This window comes from Nyctibius grandis, chromosome 4 (genome assembly GCF_013368605.1).
Source record: "Nyctibius grandis isolate bNycGra1 chromosome 4, bNycGra1.pri, whole genome shotgun sequence".
NCBI classification, from domain to species: Eukaryota; Metazoa; Chordata; class Aves; order Nyctibiiformes; family Nyctibiidae; genus Nyctibius; species Nyctibius grandis.
The window spans coordinates 56,468,614-56,488,575 of NC_090661.1; the positions used below are offsets into that span (position 1 = coordinate 56,468,614).

The 19,962-nt window shown below is 40.6% G+C and overlaps 1 protein-coding gene across 3 annotated transcripts in view; it reads left to right on the forward strand.

Annotated features, from left to right (window-relative positions):
• The first annotated feature begins 11,744 nt into the window (after positions 1-11,744).
• Positions 11,745-19,962, forward strand: part of PPP4R4 (protein phosphatase 4 regulatory subunit 4) — a 72,868-nt gene continuing 64,650 nt past the window's right edge. For 2 of the 3 annotated variants that reach the window (XM_068398789.1, XM_068398791.1), the window contains exons 1-2: positions 11,750-11,864; positions 12,358-12,431. In XM_068398789.1, the coding sequence (XP_068254890.1) occupies positions 11,775-11,864; positions 12,358-12,431 (164 nt within the window). In that variant the 5' untranslated portion in view covers positions 11,750-11,774. Of the gene's footprint in view, positions 11,865-12,357; positions 12,432-19,962 lie in introns of all 3 variants that reach the window. The other variant, XM_068398792.1, reaches the window with a different exon arrangement.

The following is a 19,962-nucleotide window of genomic DNA, read 5'->3' on the forward strand; positions in this document are numbered from 1 at the left end:
AGAGTAACATCTGCTTGCCAGCGTTACTATCAGCTTAACTTGTTACTGCAACCTACATTTTAAACAAAGCAAACAGCAGGCTAGCTGTGGCCTGCAATCCCCTGGGACTGAGAATGTTGATCGTGACAGCTATTTCGCTAGCGTGGAAGAGGACATACCTTTTTTGTAACCAGACACTGCCTTTGTCTTTCACAAGTACATTAGTAGCTATGGTGCTGTTTGCATAAATAATACTAAAGTGTAGAGCAGATATACTGCTGCAGCCCTGACAAAGAAAGAATAGGAAAATTTGTTTACCTTCCTGCAACTGAAAATTTTCTTTCAAAATATAATAGACATCTCTGTAGATCATTTGTTTACTATTGTGTGCATAATACATCTCATTCAAGAAAGAATGCAGAAAGGGCCTCTTAAATTTCAACTCTGAAATTAGCGGCTAAGGTTGACTGTCATCAGCATTGCTCATTCAATAAAAAACTTGTTATTCGTGCTTGCTTATGTGTTAATGTGTTCTTTATTATTCCCTGTTCAGAGGAGTATTGTGGGTAAAGTAATGCAATTGGGAGAGAAGTTGCAAATAGCTATAGAAGGAAGCATGCCACAGAGGTCACAGCATGATGTTTTTTCCTCCTGTGTGATCAAGTTTTCTTTGCAGCTTGAGCTTGGTGTAGGAAGAGGACATAATAAATTATATAATATGATCATGGAAGATTTCTATTTTGGCTAAAATATCGGCAGATGCCCTGAACAGCTGCTTTTGCAATGAGACATGGGGAAGAGAGCTAAAACCAGGAGGTTTTAAGGTGATAGAGAATAGGACAATAAATTAAGGTACAATTACAATTATTTCTTCTCTGTGGTATCTGCAGGTGCTTCTTGGTTCTGTGGGAAGATAGAGGGTTGGTTTTGTTTTGTTTTACAAGAAGGGCCGGAAGGATGATCCAGGGAACTATAGGCCTGTCAGCCCGACCTCGGTACCAGGCAAGGTGATGGAACAGATCATCCTGAGTGCCATTACACGGCACATGCAGGACAGTCGGGGCATCGGGGCCAGCCAACATGGATTCATGAAAGGCAGGTCCTGCTTGAACAAGCTGGTCTCCTTCTATGACCAAGTGACCCACTTAGTAGATGAGGGCAGGGCTGTGGATGTAATCTATCTAGACTTCAGTAAGGCATTCGACACTGTCTCCCACAGCATCCTCCTAGACAAACTGGCTGCCCAGGGCTTGGATGGGTGGACTCTTCGATGGGTTAAAAACTGGCTGGATGGCCGAGCCCAGAGAGTGGTGGTGAATGGGTCAAAGTCCAACTGGCGGCCGGTCACTAGCGGTGTTCCCCAGGGCTCAGTTCTGGGAACGGTGCTGTTCAATATCTTTATAGATGATCTAGACGTAGGGATCGAGTGCACCCTCAGCAAATTTGCAGATGACACCAAGCTGCGTGGGAGTGTCGATCTGCTGGAGGGTAGGAAGGCCCTACAGAGGGATCTGGACAGGTTAGATAGATGGGCCGAGACCAACGGCATGAGGTTCAACAAGAACAAGTGCCGGGTCTTACACTTGGGCCACAACAACCCCATGCAGTGCTACAGGCTGGGGGAAGAGTGGTTAGAAAGCGGCCTGGCGGAAAGAGACCTGGGGGTGCTGATCGACAGCTGGCTAAACATGAGCCAGCAGTGTGCCCAGGTGGCCAAGAAGGCCAATGGCATCCTGGCCTCTATTAGGAATAGTGTAGCCAGCCGGTCTAGGGAAGTGATCGTCCCTCTGTACTCGGCACTGGTGAGGCCGCACCTTGAATACTGTGTCCAGTTCTGGGCCCCGCACTTCAAGAAAGATGTTGAGGTGTTGGAGCGAGTCCAGAGGAGGGCGACCAAGCTGGTGAAGGCTCTGGAGGGTCTGTCCTACGAGGAATGGCTGAGGGAGCTGGGGTTGTTTAGCCTGGAGAAGAGGAGGCTCAGAGGTGACCTTATTGCAGTCTACAACTACCTGAAGGGAGGTTGTAGTGAAGTGGGAGTCGGCCTTTTCTCCTGGGCAACTAGCGATAGGACAAGAGGACACAGCCTCAAGCTTCGCCAGGGGAGGTTCAGGTTGGACATTAGGAAGAATTTCTTTTCAGAAAGGGTCATTAGACATTGGAATGGGCTGCCCAGGGAGGTGGTGGAGTCACCATCTCTGGATGTGTTTAAGAAAAGACTGGACATGGCACTTAGTGCCATGGTCTAGTCGACGGGGTGGTGTCAGGGCAACGGTTGGACTCGATGATCCCTGAGGTCTCTTCCAACCTGGTTGATTCTGTGATTCTGTGATTCTGGTTTTTTTAATGTGCTAAAGCCAAGGGCAGAAATAAGCATATTAAACATTTTTGAGGACAGTTTCACATCCAGGTACTCATCGTTAACCCACATCTGCCAATGCACAACATGAGGAGTTGCTTCCAATTGATATCCTCGTGTGAGCAAGGCTAAAGAGAATTTGATGCTTTGTCCTCATGTTCTGTAAGAAACGAGTTGAAATCAGTGAGTCCCAGAGTGAGTTCAGGGAGGAAGATTTGATACGGTAGCTTTAATGCTTCAAAGAGCAAACCTTATTTATGTAGTACTGGACTGGAGATAGCGATGACTGATAGCGTTAGCTCGCTGATAGGAGCTGTGACTGCATCTTCACCATCAAGTTTAATGAGGAGTCTCAGCAGTCTTTATTATTCCTTCATTAAAAGTATCTTTCCTTCCAGGTGGTGCGGATTCAAATTTATTAGTGACAATTTTGCTAGTTTACAATTTTTCCACTTTATCTCTTTTTATTTTACTGGATATTAGCAAAAGCAAATTTGCAGAAGCAAAAGAAACTGATTACTCTCAAATTCTTGTGTGGCTGACTTAATGCTTCTCCCAAATAAAGAGTAAAAAAAAAAAAGTGGAAAGGAGAGTTCTTAGCCGTTAATCTGTCCTTACATAGTTTCAGAGTTTGCAGCCCTGTCCTGAAAGAAGGATTTAACAGGGAAATGACTTGCCAAATTATGTTGAATTATGCTTTTTTAAATTTTTTAAATTTTTTAAATGTAATTATGGACATATTTTTACAGGGCATAGGAGTATTCTGATTTTTTTCTCAAGAGTCCATTTGTGGATGCAGCTGACTTTTCTTCTTGATCAGTATTGAGCTCTATAAACTATTTATAGACTGAGGGATGGAATTACAGTCCCTAAATCTTAATTTGAAAGAATGCACATGCCTATTTGTAGTGAGTGTGGAGGTTCAGAACAGTCTTACCTACATAGAGCTGGCAACTCTTCTTACTGCCATGGTGTGAACTGGTTGTACAAGAGGCATTAATTTTCTGAGTTGCTTTGAAAAGGGATAACCAAGGGAACTAAACATCTGCTTAGTTTTAGAGTAACATTAATCTTTCTGAGCCTTTGTAACCCGAAAGTGACACAGCTTTGGTATGTTGTGAGAAGGCTTTTTCAACAAGAAGTGCACATTTGTGTCCTACCAGAGAGTCAGTTGTTACACTCTTGGTAAATACAATCCCCTTATTGATGGTGCAAAGCGAGCTCTTGGTTAAAATGCCAACAACAAACGAAACAGAAGTCTGCTTTATTCCTCCCCGCCCCAAGACTTCTTTAAATCAACAGTTATTTAAATAACAGGAAATTGTGAATTGAAGACAATAACGTATTAATAATAGTTAACGAGTCATGCTATTTGTATGCTTGCATAACTCATGTCAGTACATATATATTTGATTATTTTATCAATAATTTCCAAACAATTTAAGCCAATATGTCTGAGGGCCCAAGAGAAATTGAGGAGTTTGATGTCTTTATTACAGAACTCTAGCTGACAACAGATCCTTCTGTCCTTCTAAGCTGTAAACTTAACGGTCTTGCAGATCAGTAGCCCAGAGATCATGGTTTGGTCCCTGCTGTGCATTATTAGACACTAGGTATTACATGTTTTGTCAATTAATATTTTGTTGTTTTGTAAAATATAAAAGATTTCTCCTAAGGTAGGTCAAGCCAGAGATCTTTTTGACCAATACCTTTAATTTTGGGATTCAGGTAGCTGAATTCAGCACCAGGAACAGTGGAATCTGCATGTGAGCAACTGATGCAGGCTTTCACTTAGTAATAATTTCTGTTTTCTCTCGTTTTTTTTTTCTCTTGCAGGAAGATCTGTATCTGCTTAACTACTGATTTTAATAGCCATTACTGCTAATAAAAGAATGTTACTATACCATGCTTTATATTGATAACTCATGGTGCATTTTGCACATGAAAGACGCAGCCACTGGCCTGTGGGGTACTTGAAGCCTCCTGTGCTTTGCAGACTGTAGAATTTGCTCTTCTGTCTTTTCTGGCATGACAGATGAGGCCCATTGTCCTGGTCCTGAAGTGTGAAGGTAAAATCTTGGTTCTCTTGGGCTAAAGGCCTTTGTTCTCATATTCGGAATTTCTGGAATATCATTTTAGGAGTGACAAGATCTTAAGGCACAGCACCATAAAAATAACAGCTCTGTGAGATGGGTTGTTAACTGGAAGAGAGTTTTAGGTTGGATTTTTCTTTCTGTCTTCTGCAGCATTCTGGAATATTTTTCCTGTGTTTTTCCAATTTATCAGCTCTCTATTGTTAAATCTCATTTGAAAACATATACCCCTTTGCCTGCGCTGCTTTTTTTTTTTCTTTTTCTCTCTGTGTTCTTCTGACTTTGCAGATGAGTTGTTTACTTATCTCTGTGAAGCATTTTTGGTATATAGTATGCTTTATCAAAGATGTAGTGCTGCTTCTTCAGGTAATGCGTTGACAAAGCCAGGAGAACAAGATAATCTCCAGGCATGAGATTTAAGAGTACTGGCACATTTAAGTCTAGTTACAATAGCAAAGACTTTTTCAAGTACAGATATATCAAGGTGAAGGTTTTTCTGTGTGATTGAAGAATAGCAAAGATGCCTTCATTTAAGATGAGGGAAACATTTGCAATGGTTGCAAATGCAGTCAGGTGCAGAAGATACTTCAGAATGTATTTAGAAGGGAAGAATGATAAAACAAGTTATGAAGATAACAGGGAATGAAATAAAAGGCTGTATTGGTTAACCGAAGGGAAAGGGGAAGTCGGGCCATGTCACTTCATAGGGTAAATGGTTTTCTTGGCAGAAAAATAAAGTTCATCTAATCTATCTGAACATCCTCAAAATATTTTCTATATGAGAAATGATGAATAACAAGGAATAGGAGAGAACTTTAAGGTGAAAGGAGTTGGCTAAGGAGGAAGGGAAATGAATGTTTCGTTTGGGGGAGCACATTGGTATGTATATTGATAGATTAACCTGTCAGATGTATGGAGTTTACTCAAGGAATTTCTTAAAGTCTTGTGGACTAATCTTATTTCATTAATAACTGATACATTATTAAATTTGCTGATGACACAGTTAATACAGGGGGGAATTATGGTATCAGGCAGATTGAAAGGACCTCGAGGACCAGATAATTAGATGAATTTATTCATATAAAATGCAGCACCATTCAGCTAAGGCTAATACTGAGAATTTATACTATTAAGATGGGAGTTAATTAGGTTTAGATCAGTGTGGATGAGAATGACCTCATGTATTAATTGATCACAAGATAAGTGTGAGCTGCCAATGTAGTGTATTTGGTAAACTACTCCTGTACAGACATTCATTCTTCACAGCAGGCATCATCCCTGAAATTTTATTTGCAATGCTATATTCTGGTCACCTTAATTCAGAGAGGTGAACTCAAACTGCAGCAGATGCCGAGAGGACTGCTAGGGTGATCAGGGGAATGGAGAGCCTGTTCTAGGAATGAAGACTAAATGCTGAGTTTAGCTTGTTTAAAACCCAGGATTAGAGCAGATATGACTGCAGTCTTTAAATACCAGGAAAGGAAGAATAATTTAAAGTAAGGACAACACTGGCACAAGAAGAAACTCGGTAAACTGGCCAACAGTAATTTTAGGTAGGAAATCTGAAGTTTCTATGGCAACCAATGAGTTAAGGAATACTTGAAGGCAAAAAGTTGCTACTTTTAATATAAAGTTGACATGCGTATGACAGATAGTGTTCATGGTTGTCATAGCAAGGAACTGGACTCATCGGCTACCTCTAACGCTGTGAATATAGGCAGTGGCCAGTCTGGTTCTGAGGCAGACCGGTGTGGCTTGACCATCTCCGTACTGGTAAACTCTCTTAATCTCCGAGTTAGGGCGTGTCCTTCCTTACTGCCTACAGAGAAGTGCCTGGGCTGGCGCCGACGCCTGGCCTGAACCAGGGCACTGTGTGGGAGCGTGCAGGCTGGCCTTGGGGACCGCACAGTTGTTTCACTGTATGGGAGATTGAGCTCCAGTTCCTGTACTGTGCCTGGTACCATTTAATCTGTTACTGGTTCCAGAGAAGTTTTCCCTTCCCTGCTTATTGTAAAGCATTGAGAAAATTCCTGATACGATATTGTATAGACCTCCCTACTGAAACAGTGATGTCATTGAGATTTTTGCCATTCTTGTTCCTATTTCTAAAATGTAAATAAATTCCACTTTATGTAGATATTTGAAAAAAATAGTAAACCTTGGCAAAAAAAAAGTGTTCTTTTTTTACAATAGAAAATAATTCACTTAAACTTCATAAAGTAGTTTGCTATTAGATCATACTCTCAGGTCAAAGATCCTACAAATAGCTGGAAGGTATGAGGAAAAACAGCACCCTCTAATTGCTCTGTTGTTATTCTGTCTTTGTGCAGGTGCTATTAACTACTTTTGGAGAGAGGGTAGCAGATTAGACACTGTAGGAGGAGAACATTACTGTTTCTTACAGAAAGGCATGAAAAATGCAGTGATTGCAATCTTACAAATTTTATATACTACATAAAAGCAAAAACAAATTTAAGGATCTTTTCTGTATTCTTGTAAAATAATCTTTTTGGATTTTTTAGATCTCATTGGAGGATACGAAGTTATAGGAGAGAATATAGGAGAGCAGTTTACAGACGATGAAAGCATGAGTACATTCCAGTGTTTTTTCCTTTATACCCCTTTTCATTATATAGCTGTTACACTGAGATGACCAAAGTGGCAAAAGTACAATCAGAAATTTTCTGCAAATGACAACAGGAAAATGGAGCAACAGTTTCTTAGCAACAAACTGGAAAATATGCTAAATAATATTTTTTCCTGCTGAGGTTTGTATATGCTATGTTCCAAGCATTGTTCTGAAGTAGACCAAGACCAAGATTTTTGTGTGTGTTTTAGATTAATGTTCTTACAGGTTTGCCTTGACATGGAGTTTTTCTGAAGAATCACTGTTTGTGGAGACATTCTTACTTGGAGTATGAATGGAATCAAAACTGTTGTTTTGTAAGACTAAGGCACCAGATGGAACATTAAAGCTGCATTTTTTTAAGGGTTTGGTGAACTGTTAAAATAAGAAAAAAGGCAAACCATTGCAGTCCGAGGTTGCTCATTTGGAAGTGGTGAGCGACAGTTGCTCCAGCTCTGGCCATCTCTTGGTGGTGGTGAACAGACTGAATTGAACTTCTGCATAGTTTAGGTGCCAAGTCCTAAGCAGAACTGTGATTACACACTGCATAATTTACATAGAGTGCATTATTAAAGGGTATTTATTTTTTGTGGAACATTAAATGAACAGAAAAAAAGGGGAAATGAGAATGAAATGTTTAATTTTGACCTTTACAGAAACTGTTCAGGAGTCCAAATTAAAAAAAAAAAAAGCCAAAAAAAACCCACCCCAGAAAGAAAGCATTACTTTCAAGTTGGCCCAAAATGTATTGGTCCCCCCCCGCCAACATAATAAAAAAATATTCTGCTGAATTTTTAATTTTTCCTCCTTTTTTGGTTTGGCCATTGCATAAGAAATTCCAGCTTTTAATCTGGAGTGCACACATTTTGCCTGAAAGCATTTCTTGGCGTGTCCTTCTATATCCCCCAAAACCAGTTCCTTCATATCGCAGCTGATTCAGGCATTGCAATACATGGTGATACTTTCTAAATTTTCACCTTCTCTATGAACAATTTGATTTACAGGTTAATTCTTTGGGAACGTGTAACACGTGAAGTAAGAATTGCAACCTTCTCAGAGCAATTTCCAGAAGGCAGATGCCTGACCGCTGGGTAGCAAAGGAGAACTGTGCATCTGTGCAACGTGACAAATCCCTTCACCCAAGAGGCCTTAGGTCGAGTCAGTGTACCTGAAGAATCCTTCAGGTACAAAGTCCTCCCATCTATTCTGTCTTTTTTTGATCTTAGTCTGTATTGCATTTCAAGTTTATTGCTTTAGAAGGCATGAATAACACTATTTCTCTTATTCCACTAGGTATGAGTGCTATTTTCCCAGGTGCTCTGCAGCTGTCTCCTTCAATGAAGGATTATTTAAAATCAGCCCTGTTTTGGCTTTGCAAGCTTACATAGCTCCTGTGTTAAAATGGAAGTTCCAATTCACTCTGGATTCCACAAAAGCAGTATGAAATAGCTCTTCATTCTATTACAATAGCTATGACAAGGTTGAGAATGACGCTAAAGTAGAGCTTTATTTGGGAGAAGAGAGTAGTGGAAAAGGGAGGAGCTGAAAGCAGCAGCAGTGGAAGGGAAGTCATGCGTGACTTTCATCACAGATGAGAATGACAGACCACTGGGGTGAATATGCCTTCAGATTTACTATCAGTGGGGATTAATTTTTATATAGGTGGTTTTAGAACAAAATACTCAATGTTGTCTTTTTTTTCTATCATCTGGCAAATGTGTGGATCAAAAGGAGATATGTTTATATTGAATCTGGGCAAGCTAATTCCTTCTGCGATCTTTATTCTGGTCCAGTATTCAATTTACAGAAAAAATAATCTTATTTTTATCCTGCTTTTTACATTTCCAGGGTATTTGTAGATCTGTTTGACATACCTACTGATTTTAAAATTAATGGGAATTGTGCCTGCACAGTGTTTCCTGGACTGAGATATAAGGACAGATTTTTAAAGGCATTAAGGGACCTGTTTACATATTTATAAAAAACCCTCTTCTTTAGTGGCTTACAAAATTTATGTAAAACATAATACAATAAATCAGCCTAACTGTATATCAAAACTCCATATTCAATCTTTAAAACTGAGTTAAGAAATACCTGATTTGAAAAGTGCAATGACTTCCTAATTCAAGGCACACAAAAGAAAATGTCTTTGGTTTCATAAGACCTTTAAGATTCATGAGAATTATTTGCAAGGTGAAATAACCACAAATTGGCTGTGAAAGAACTTGCAAAAGGATTTTCCCAACTAATTGAGATTGGGATTTCAGTATGTTTTCCTAGGCAGGCAGAGGCCTGCATGTCAGGATTCTGAATTTGAGAACATTTTATAAAACTCTTTTTTTTTTTTTTTCCTTGTGGAGCTAGTTAGTTAATGACTCTGAGAGGACTTAGGTCAGGTTATAACTATTAAATTTGCTGTCTGATGATGTTTCCTGGTTAAAAGGATAATGCAAAGGAGACATTCCAAATAGCATTTCTCATTTTAATTTGTCATCATGCCTTGAAAACTCCAAATGGTTTTGGTTTTCTATTGCATAACAGTTTAATTACGTATATGTACTTTGGATTAGATTTTTCTGCTGGTAAATCTGTGGTACATTTGAAATTAATGGAGATGCTTTAATTTTTTGCTGTTTTTCTGGTTTAACAGAGCACAGGGTTTGGCTTAACTGGTATACAAAGAAGTAAAAGGACCATGTTTATTTTTTGCTAAATAAAAGCTGAGGTACTTACCCATCGTAGAATAAAAGTCAGTCAAATTCTGGGCAATATACTACATAGTATTATCTAGTCCTTACAATTTCTGGAATTATTTTTATACTTTATCAACAAAACTTACTGGGTCATGCAGGCATTTCACACTAATAGTGAAATGTTGCACCCGCTCAAGTAAGGCCTCGTACAATATTTACAGGGGTTTTTTAACTCCTGATGTGAGTGTGATTGTTTAATTGTGTTCCAGATAATCATTGCAAAAGCCACTGTCTTGAGGCCTGGAGAATTACCTAGCTCAGTAAATGCTAAGCACAACTATGCGTGTTGATTCTTGTCCTGCATGCATTTTGCATCACTAACCCACCCCTAAAGAAGCTGTCTTACTAAATTTTTTAAAAAGATAGCATTTTCCACGCTTATTTGTCCATCAGGCAGAGGTAAAATGGCATACCGTTATTTTGAAATAAATACTCTCACCGCGTACCCACAGTGTATTCTGTCTCTGTGAGCCAGAACGATAAATCCTACAGCATCCAAGGCCTAACGGCATGTATCAGAAAGAACATCCATATTGAAATCTGGCCTGCTGTGTGAGCGGTGTGTAACCTGAGCCAGGGCAAGGGCTGTAGAGGTGAAGTTACGAAGCGTGGAAGTGCTGCCATCAGTGTAGATTCACAATTCACTGCCAAGGACGTTGAAGTTTTTTCTTTTTTTTTTTTTTTAGATTAATATAAAAGCATTCACTGGGGGAGGAACCTGCTTTGGGCTTTTCATTAAAATCAGCATGTTTATAGGTTTCTTCTGTGTAATTCTGCTTTGAAATAGCTGTGATAAGGGGGCAGGATCCAGGTGAGCTGGATCCCAGGTGCCTAGCTGGAAAGGGACGGTACCCGAGCGCAGGGGACGGTAGCAGCAGGCGAGGAGCCCCGCGGGGGGGGGTGGGCGCAGCAGTGGAAGAGGAGAGCTTCGGAGAGGCTGTAGCTGTGGGAGGGGAAGCCCATGCAGGGCCCAGCCGTGGAAGAGGAGCCCCGCAGGCGGCCACAGCAGGCCGGGGGGGCCCGGCGGGGCAGGCTAGGCCGTGGGAGGCGGCGGGCGGTGGGGTCGGCGGAGCGGCCGCCGGGGGTGAGGCCCCGAGCGCGGTTAACACCGCTGAGGGGGTCGTGGCACGCCCCCCCTCCCCCCGGCTGTTCCGCGCTCGGGAGCTGTTTTGCCCCGCGGAGGCCGCTGTAGCACCGTGTTGCCCCGGCGACCGGCTCGGGGGTGCTGGGGCGGCCCCATCGCGGGGACCGGCGCCGTGCGGGCCGCAGGGCTGCCCCGGCCCGGCCCGGGGGCCATGGCGCTCGCCCCCGCGCTGCCGGGGAGGGTGCCTGGGGGGCTGCGCCGCGGGAGCGGGACGGGGGCGGGCAGCGTCACTGCACCACAGCGGCCGTCCCTCCTCCGGGGGTGGCAGGGCAGAGGCGGCACGCGGGCGCGGCGGCGGAGGACTGCTCCGCTCCGCGCCCTGCCCCGCCGGTGAGGAGCAAGCCCCGCAGCGCGGGCACTGCGCGGAGAGGCTCCGCCGTCCCCTCCGCGCGCCGGGAGGCAGCCTGGTCCCCGCGCCGCGGACAGAGGCGGCCCGTGAAGAGGGGAAACTTGGCTCGAAACTGCCTCCGCCCCCGCCGAGGTACCAGCGGCTGCACCGGGCCTCCCGGCGCCGGGGGCTGCAGGCGCTGGCCCCGCTCCCTGGCCGCCCGAGCCAAGCGGAGAAACTTTCCCGGGAGGAAGCTCGGCGGGGCCGAGGCGGCGGCGGGCGGCCGCTGCCGCAGTGTGTGCGCTGAGGCGAGGCTGCTGGCGGCGGCGGCCGCGGCGGCGGGAGGCGGGCGCAGGCAGGCGGCGGGCGCGCTCGGAGGGGGTGTTGCGCCGTGTCGGTCCTGCCTCCTTCGGTGCGATGTGAGACTCGGGGAGAGCATCGCTTGGCAAAGGCTCTAGGTGTTACATGCATCCAATAATCTTCTTCTCCTCCAAAATGGATTTTAGTCAGAGCAATTTATTTGGATACATAGAAGACCTGCAGGAACTAACTATTATAGAGAGGCCAATACGCAGGAGCCTGAAGGTATATACTTCAAAATAGAGCGATGCTTTAAAATCCATTTGAAATTGTGTCTGTTTCATTTATGCACAGCTGTCTGAATAGGCAGTTTATTTTCTGCAGCACCAGGATACTAAAAATTGTTTTCAGTCATTCTGGAATAAACAGTCTCGAATTCTGTATAGTAGGGACTTAATATTTTCAGTGTAAGAATATTAAGCTGGAAAAAAAATAGGCTAACTTAGGTCTTTAATTTATATGTGACTTGTTTATACTATAAGTGATTAACAGTAATAGTGTCTGACATGGAACTGTACTTCTGTTACATTCTATCTTTTCCTGGTGAAAGATTTATTTGACTGAATTTGAAATGTTGGCTAGAGATTTCAGGGATTAAATTCAAATTACTATGGAACTATCCCTGGATATGTGGGGAGGAGGGGCTTGGTTTAAGAAGCTTAAAATGATGAAATAGTAAGGCATTGTAAACTCATAATCTCTATTTCACGCTTGACAGACACCAGAAGAAATAGAAAGATTGACAGTTGATGAAGAACTCAGTGATATTGAAAGGGCTGTTTATCTACTCAGGTATTTCCTAAAATACTGCTGTGAAACATTGCTGCCCATCGTGCTTACATACAGCTTTTTTTAGTGCTTTACTCCTCACTCCTTTTATTTTCTGCCTTTCAGTAGTAGTTTTTTTACCTTCTGCTTCATTAAACATATAGGCAAGATAAAAATAGGTCCTATAATTTTTTTTTTTAAATGCATGGAATATAGGATGCCTGTGTACATGTATAAATATTTCTTTTCTGTGTTTCTAATATGGCCCTCACCAACACTGAGCTGTACTTCTATCTTCTTTTCCCCTGCAATTGGTTTTCCAAGACTCCCTGAGTGTTAACATTAATAACACTAATCATTCAGTGACTTCATACTCACTCTAAGGTATGAGCAGTTACCACAGACTGATAGCAGAGCTGTACAAGCATACTGTATATGTCTGGGCTTTCACAAGAGAAAACTTGAGAGCTTAGTTTTATAGTCCTTACGATATACGGTAGAAGATACTATATTAATACTTCCTTCTGTTCTGTTTTTTCATTTTACCTTCTTCTTCTTGTTCTTTATTTATTTTCAGCTACTTGAATAACTTAGATTTTGATAGTTTAAAATACAGATCTTTCAACTGCTGTGTAAGTCATCTTTGAGAGTACAAATGTTCTGAGAGATTTTGATTTGAATATGCATTTTTAAACAATACCTAGTAATTGGAGAACCAGCTGCAGCTCCCTCTGTTTGCTTATTTTGCTATTTTAAGTGCTTTTCTAGTTGATGCCTGTCCTCAATGTTTAGAGTACATATTCTCAGTGCCTTAATTTTCTCTCTTTTTGGGCATGTGGCAGTCTTTTTTAGGTAAGCATTTTTCTCCACTGATTCTACTTTTGATACTGAATTTTGTTTATGATTTTTTAATGCTGAGCTTTATTAAATAGTGGATTTTAAAACTTGCTTTGCTAATAGTTCCTGTAATCAAAGCAGTCTGTTGACTAAGGAAATTCAGAGGAACAGTTTGCAAAGGATGCTTATAAATTTTGGGTTTTACCTCACAGCAATCAGAATAGTTGACTTTTTTTTGTCCTTTCCCTGTGTGGCAGCAAATTTCTTTGCTCTTTTCCCAATTAAAGATCATGTTTGCAGCGGTATGTCTTTACTGGATCATTGCCTTGTTAAAGGGTAAAAGGTTCCACTTTGTATCTTTTGTCTTACTAATTGCTTTGCAGCCTGGCCTTGAACTTCTCCTGACATATTCATCTGATTTCTCTACTTGAGCAGCTGTTCTGAGGACATAATATTATTTTTCTTGTGATGAAGTTTTCATTTTTGCCTCTGCATTGTCCTCAGTGCTAAAAGGTAGCTTCATCTCTGCTTGATAAGCTTTCTGTAAGGCAGTCACTTGCTGTGGTTGTCCAGGTATGTTAATACAATAATCCAGTGGAAGCTTTTGCTGTTCAATAGTGTATTGCCTTCCCTGTACTGAGTGGAGTATAAGCAAACCGAGTTGAAAAGCTGCCTGTAAAACAGGTAGAATCCTTCATATAATGTACAATGGTATGTATTTTTGGCTTGTCTGGCGTTTTTTAATCTGTTGTAATACAATACTCCTGCTTGTTCCTGTTTGACAATAATGCCAGTCTGGTCTTTTCATGCCTTGTTTTCTCACACAGATGCATTATTTGCTGTCCTTCAGGTTGTCGCTCATGTAGGACTCTCCTTGATGTTATCCAAAAAGACACTGCCTTTTCTGAAAATCCCACTATAAAAATTGCTTTGTTGAGATTGAAGTGAATTGATGTCTGTGTTGTGCTCCATTTGGAAAGGATGGTGCTGTCTCTATATACATTAAAAAATATGCAAGAACAGTAATAGAAAGCAAATCTCTTACCTCAAATATCTACAAATAGTATCAAAATACTTACAGTTGTGTCACATATTTTGTCTTTTTTGTTGTCACTTATTTATGTAACCCTAATCTGCAAGCTGGAGATTTTTAAATTACTGAAGAGAGTATCTTTAGTATTCCTTGTACAATGGAGCTGACTAATACTGAGTGAAACCTTTGTATGATACAGCAAAGCTAATGTTTAGTATTTATTTTCTGTGAAAGTCCAAAAAGAGCCCTCACATTTTAATGGCTTTCCTTCTGAACAAAAAAGCCCAACCACTTTCTTCTCTTTTTGCATCCTCCTTTCCCTCTAAAACCTGCCCCCGACTTCTCCTCCATACCCTTGAACTTGGATACTCTGGTCTGCTTATATGCAGAGTTGTTGTATGTTTAGTAGATACTTACTTACTTTTTCTAGATTCTGCTTCTGAAGTCTTTTACTGTTGTAGTCTGAAAACAGGTACATTGATATCCTAATTGGAGAGAATAGTACAGCCTTTTACTGTCTGAGGTTTTTGGTGCCTGAATAGTGTTTTTGTTGTTTGTTTTTCTTTTCTTGGTGTTTTTTTTTTCCTGTGACTGATTCTTGCTATACTGTGTGTATGAGGAGATATTAATTTCCCAGCTCTCATCAGTTTCATCAGTTCATTCTTCTTTTTTCACCTCTTGTATTACTTCTCATTTACCAGTAATACTATGGAGTTTCTGGCATGCTCTTTTACTTCTTGATATTGTAAAGTTATTTGTTTTGCTGATTTAGTATGTATTCGTGTCTGTCTAATGATTATTTTGTAATTCCACAATGTCTTGTCTGTCTGTATCTAGCCATGATGTGTTGTCATAGATCTTGTAACTTTTCATTCGTCGTCTTAAGTATGACATAAATATATGTCTACAAATGTCCTTAGCACATGGTGAGTACATTGACACATTAATCCTGTTTGAAATCTCTCTTTCATAGGGATGTGGCTTCATTTTAATTGATTTTATATTGTTACATATCATGGTTTGGTTTTACATTCTAAAGTGCTAATTGTAATTTTGATAATCCTAACAAGTTTTTCTCTCTATATATTTTTTAATTATTATTTTTAGGGTATGACTTTGCTTTCAGTCTCCCCTTTTCTTCCGGTACTATTCTTCAGATAACTGTGTAATGAGGTAGATTGACAAGATGATGTAGCTGAAGCTGATCATTTTTAGTCAGGTTAGTTTTCAGCTAAATCAGCTCCTTGATTTGGCTCATTATGTGGATATAGAAACAGTTGTGCAAGCAAAAGGGAAGGACTGGGTAGGTCTTCTGGTGGCCAGAGTCACTTTAATATGACATAAGCATGGGTGAACTTCAGCTTTAGATCATTGTTGCCAACAGTACTCAGTTTTAATTAGGTGACATTCTGCAATTAGACTGAGCAAGTTCTAATTTAGTAAGAATGTGGTAGCAAATTGGACTGTTGTTTGTTGTAGTCTCAATTAACCTTGATTCTGGTTGAGGAACTGGGCTTCCTTAGACCAGGCTGTCAGGGATGTTTATGAACTTCCCATTGAAATCAAATGGATTTAGGTACCTGAAGATGGAGAGGCATCTAGTATCTATGTTTTAGAGCTTCAGCCTGAGTGCTTGGTGGTTTCTGAGGGTCGAACGGGAATCACTGAAGAGTTGTATTCTGACTGTGTTTTGCGTGTTGCTGGCCCAACAGAAGAACAAGGAGAGCAAAATAGTTATCTGCATCTCAACCATGTCGGTGTCAAGATTGGTGGCTTATCATAAAACCATCAGTAGATTAAGACAAACTGCCAGACTTTGCACTGAAGCAACTGAATAGTTTGCATTCTACTTCAGGGCATCGTGACCTCTGCCAGGACAGTGGCAATAAGCAGCTCAGGGATAGTAATTTTTATTCCTGCTATGAACTTTTGCCTGTAGTCTTAGTTTCCATGTTTGCTGATGTTTGATTGATGTTATTACCTATTTTTATTTGTCTTACTGTAGCTCACCCTTTTATGGCATATAGCCAATAACAAAACATGTATTCTTTGACTGATGTGTATCTGGTTGGGATACAAGGGTGCTTTCTGGCATGCACACTGTAGAGTGGTTTGTTTTCTAAGACTTTTCTGATAGATTTCCCTAGGGGTTTTACATTGTTGTGTGTACTGTATTATTTTGTATTCAGCTACTTTTTGTTTATTTGTGCCTGCTTAGTGTTAAAGCTTCCAGGCCTTGACATTTCTGTCATACTTAACAAGGTAATAATGAGTTATCAAGGTGGAAGATTGAATTATTCACCCCTTTTGGGAACATACTGTACTTTGGTTTTGGAGTGATCCTGTCTCTCAGTTTAGAAAACAACACAATCCCTCTCCAAAACATTTAGCACAGTTTTTGAAGACACAATAGATACTTTATCTAGATTGGAAAGAATTCAATGCCTATAAACGTAACAGGTCTTAAAAAAAAAATAGTTATACTTTATTGTAGCCATCTTTGATTAACTAGAGTATTCTCAAATTCTAAACATGTTTTTATACGGTATATGTTATTAATTGTGAGTGTCACAACCACTACTGTTTAAAAGATTTTTTTATTTTCCTTCTAAATTTTAGTCTTCATCATGTTAGTTTTGGAGATTTTGTTTTCTCTGTAGGTGCAGGCAACTCACCTTTGAATTTAAATGAAAACTTTCATTTCAGTATAACTTTAGGAACTGGTTTTCTACTATAAACCAGTTCCTAAAGTTACATTAAAATGAAAGTTTGTGTCTTTTTTTTGTGTTACATAATTATGAGAACTGGCTACTCTATTCCGATTATACAGCTTCTGAATTTATGGTTCTGATGCATACATAGTATACTGAAAGATCGAGCTGTCATGCTAAGCACATTGGAAAATAATTCTTCCAACTATACTGGCAAGCTGTAAATAGTACTTCTTTTTACATGAAAAGTATTTCTTCAGTCTTCTTTTTTTTCCTTTTATTTAGTAAATTACAACTTATATTTGTAAAAGTTTCATTCCTGATTCACTTAGTTGGACAGATAAATTAGTTGCTTGACCTTGACTCTATCTGAGGCAAACCCTGAAAATAACGGTTAGTTTTAAAACAGATCAACTGTGTGATCCAGGACTTTGTGCACCTTGAGAGACCCGTGCCAGCATAAAGGAATTGGGTAGCAGCATGAGAAAAGTGCTTGTGAGTGGGTGAAATGGCTTTGAGACTTAGCACTGTGTTTGGCTGGCTTATGGTATTCATGAAGCTAAGGTTTCCTGGTGTATAGTTTCACAGTCAAGTTAAGCTGAATGAAGCTCTGGGGCCCCCAACATAAGAAGGACATGGAGCTGTTGGAGAGAGTCCAGAGGAGGGCCACGAAGATGATCAGAGGGCTGGAACACCTCTCCTATGAAGACAGCTCTTCAGCCTGGAGAAGAGAAGGCTTCAGGGAGACCTTATAGCAGCCTTCCAGTACCTGAAGGGGGCCTACAGAAAAGTGGGAGAGGGACTTTTTACAAGGGCATGTAGTGATAGGATGAGGGGGAATGGTTTTAAACTGAAAGAGGGTAGATTTAGATTAGATATTAGGAAGAAGTTCTATACTGTGCGAGTGGTGAGACACTGGAACAGGTTGCCCAGAGAAGCTGTGGTTGTTCCCTCCCTGGCAGTGTTTAAGGCCAGATTGGATGAGGCTTTGAGCAACCTGATCTAGTGGAAAGGTGCCCCTGCCCATGACAGGGGGGTTGGAGCTAGATGATCTTTAAGGTCCCTTCCAACCCAAACCATTCTGTGATTCTATGATTCTATATCAGAAAGAATAGTTTTTCTCTCCTTTCCTTACATGACGGTGTGTTAGTGATAAATTTTGTGTGCCAGCAGTAATGCTATCGCAGCCATGCGGTCTCGGTCAGATTAGGGAACTGATACTAATTCTAACAAATTTTTCAGGTATTTGCTTCCAACAAAAAGTGCAACTGCATGGCTGCTTGTGCTACTGTAAGTGAGAACATGAGCAGAGAAGAAGTCACAGCTGGTAGACCGCTCTCCCATCAGTACCAGAACAGATTTAGTTTGGGTTACTCTAATCTTGAATCTATACTTTGAATTTGTGAAATCAAGTACTGCATGAAATGACCAGAGAGTATGAAGTATCAGCTGTAGCGTGTTTAATGAGCCCTTTGACATTAAATGGACTTGTGGAAGTCTACGTGAGAGCTGCGATATGTGAGATCGGTGGTAGCTCTTCCTTATGTATTGTCAAATTCTCCTCTGGAGATGTCAGTTATATTTATGTTTCAGAGCATCTTTGTGCATGGCATAATAAGGAGAAACTAGGTAGCTGTGTGGATGCCTTTTTTAATAGTAAGCACGGTTGAAAGAACTGTGGATTTTTTTAACTTCTAAAAATTGTTCTATCGCCCTGGGAAAACCTTATCATGCTCTCCTAGAAAAGATCTACATAGGAATATCCAGCTAAATATTTACAATGTTTGTTTCTTTCTGCATGACAAATCCCATACAGGAATAGCATGTTGCCCAGCAGGAGACTGAGTTTGTTTTGTTTTTGTTTAGATGAGCACTGGCGTTTAATAAATAACTTTAACAGCTGCACAGTTCATTTTGAGATGGCACATAATTAATGTGTGAGCATAATAATTCTCCTTTATATCACCTTCCTTAGAAAGCTCCAAGTGTTTGTAGCAACGTTTTGTACTTTTAAGGAGCTTTTATTGTCATGCTTGCTCAATATTACTAATTTATGTTTGTATCCTTTGCCTGATTTGGCAAGAGATAATAGTATTGCACTAGTTTATATCAGGACCTGGAGATGTATCCAATGGGAACTACATGAGAACGTAGATGGGAAAATGTAATGTTTTCTGTTAGAATATATCAAAGGTACGAACTCTCCAAAGAGTAGGTCAAACTGTCCATTTATGGCAAGTCTGAGAACACTTTCACACGATGATGCACTGTAATATAATGACTGTCATATGCTAGTGACTGAAACAAGTATCTAGCGGATTTTCTTGCAAATTCCTTCTGGTGTTTTGAGGACTGCTTTGTTGTAGGCATAGGGAGCCCTTCATGTGTCATGGTGTGGTGCTTCCATGGCCCTGCACTCTGTCTCTACTTCATTTGTTGCTGACAGAGAGAAGCAGCAGCAGTTAGCACTAGTCCAGCTACTCTTCCCCTAAAAGCAGTAGTAGACGTTTCAGTTTTGTGAGTATCAGGATAGTAGGATGCACCATTACCTGTGCCAAAAATCTGAGTACTGTGAGACTCTTCAGAATAATGATTCTTAGTGCTGATACACATATTTTAACATTCAGGGCTGTTTTAGATACTCCTCTGAATCTCCACAAAGTGAGGCAGAGAACACTCCAGTATGTATTGGTTCACATTGCTGCACTTTGTAAACTTTGTGTGAAGGGACGTTGTTTTACTGAGGTGAAAGTCTGATTATAATTTAAGGACTTCAGGAACTAGGACTTCAGGAACTAGGACTGCAGGCTTGGGCCTGTGTCTGTGCTTCAACTGATATGCTATGACAGGAATAATTTGGAATGAGACAAGAAATAGCTTCAGTGAGATTTAAAATTAATCCTGTTCTCTGGAGTATACTTGTAAAACTGTTTTATTTAGCTATTTTTAGAGTTAAATTTAGTAATATTAATGG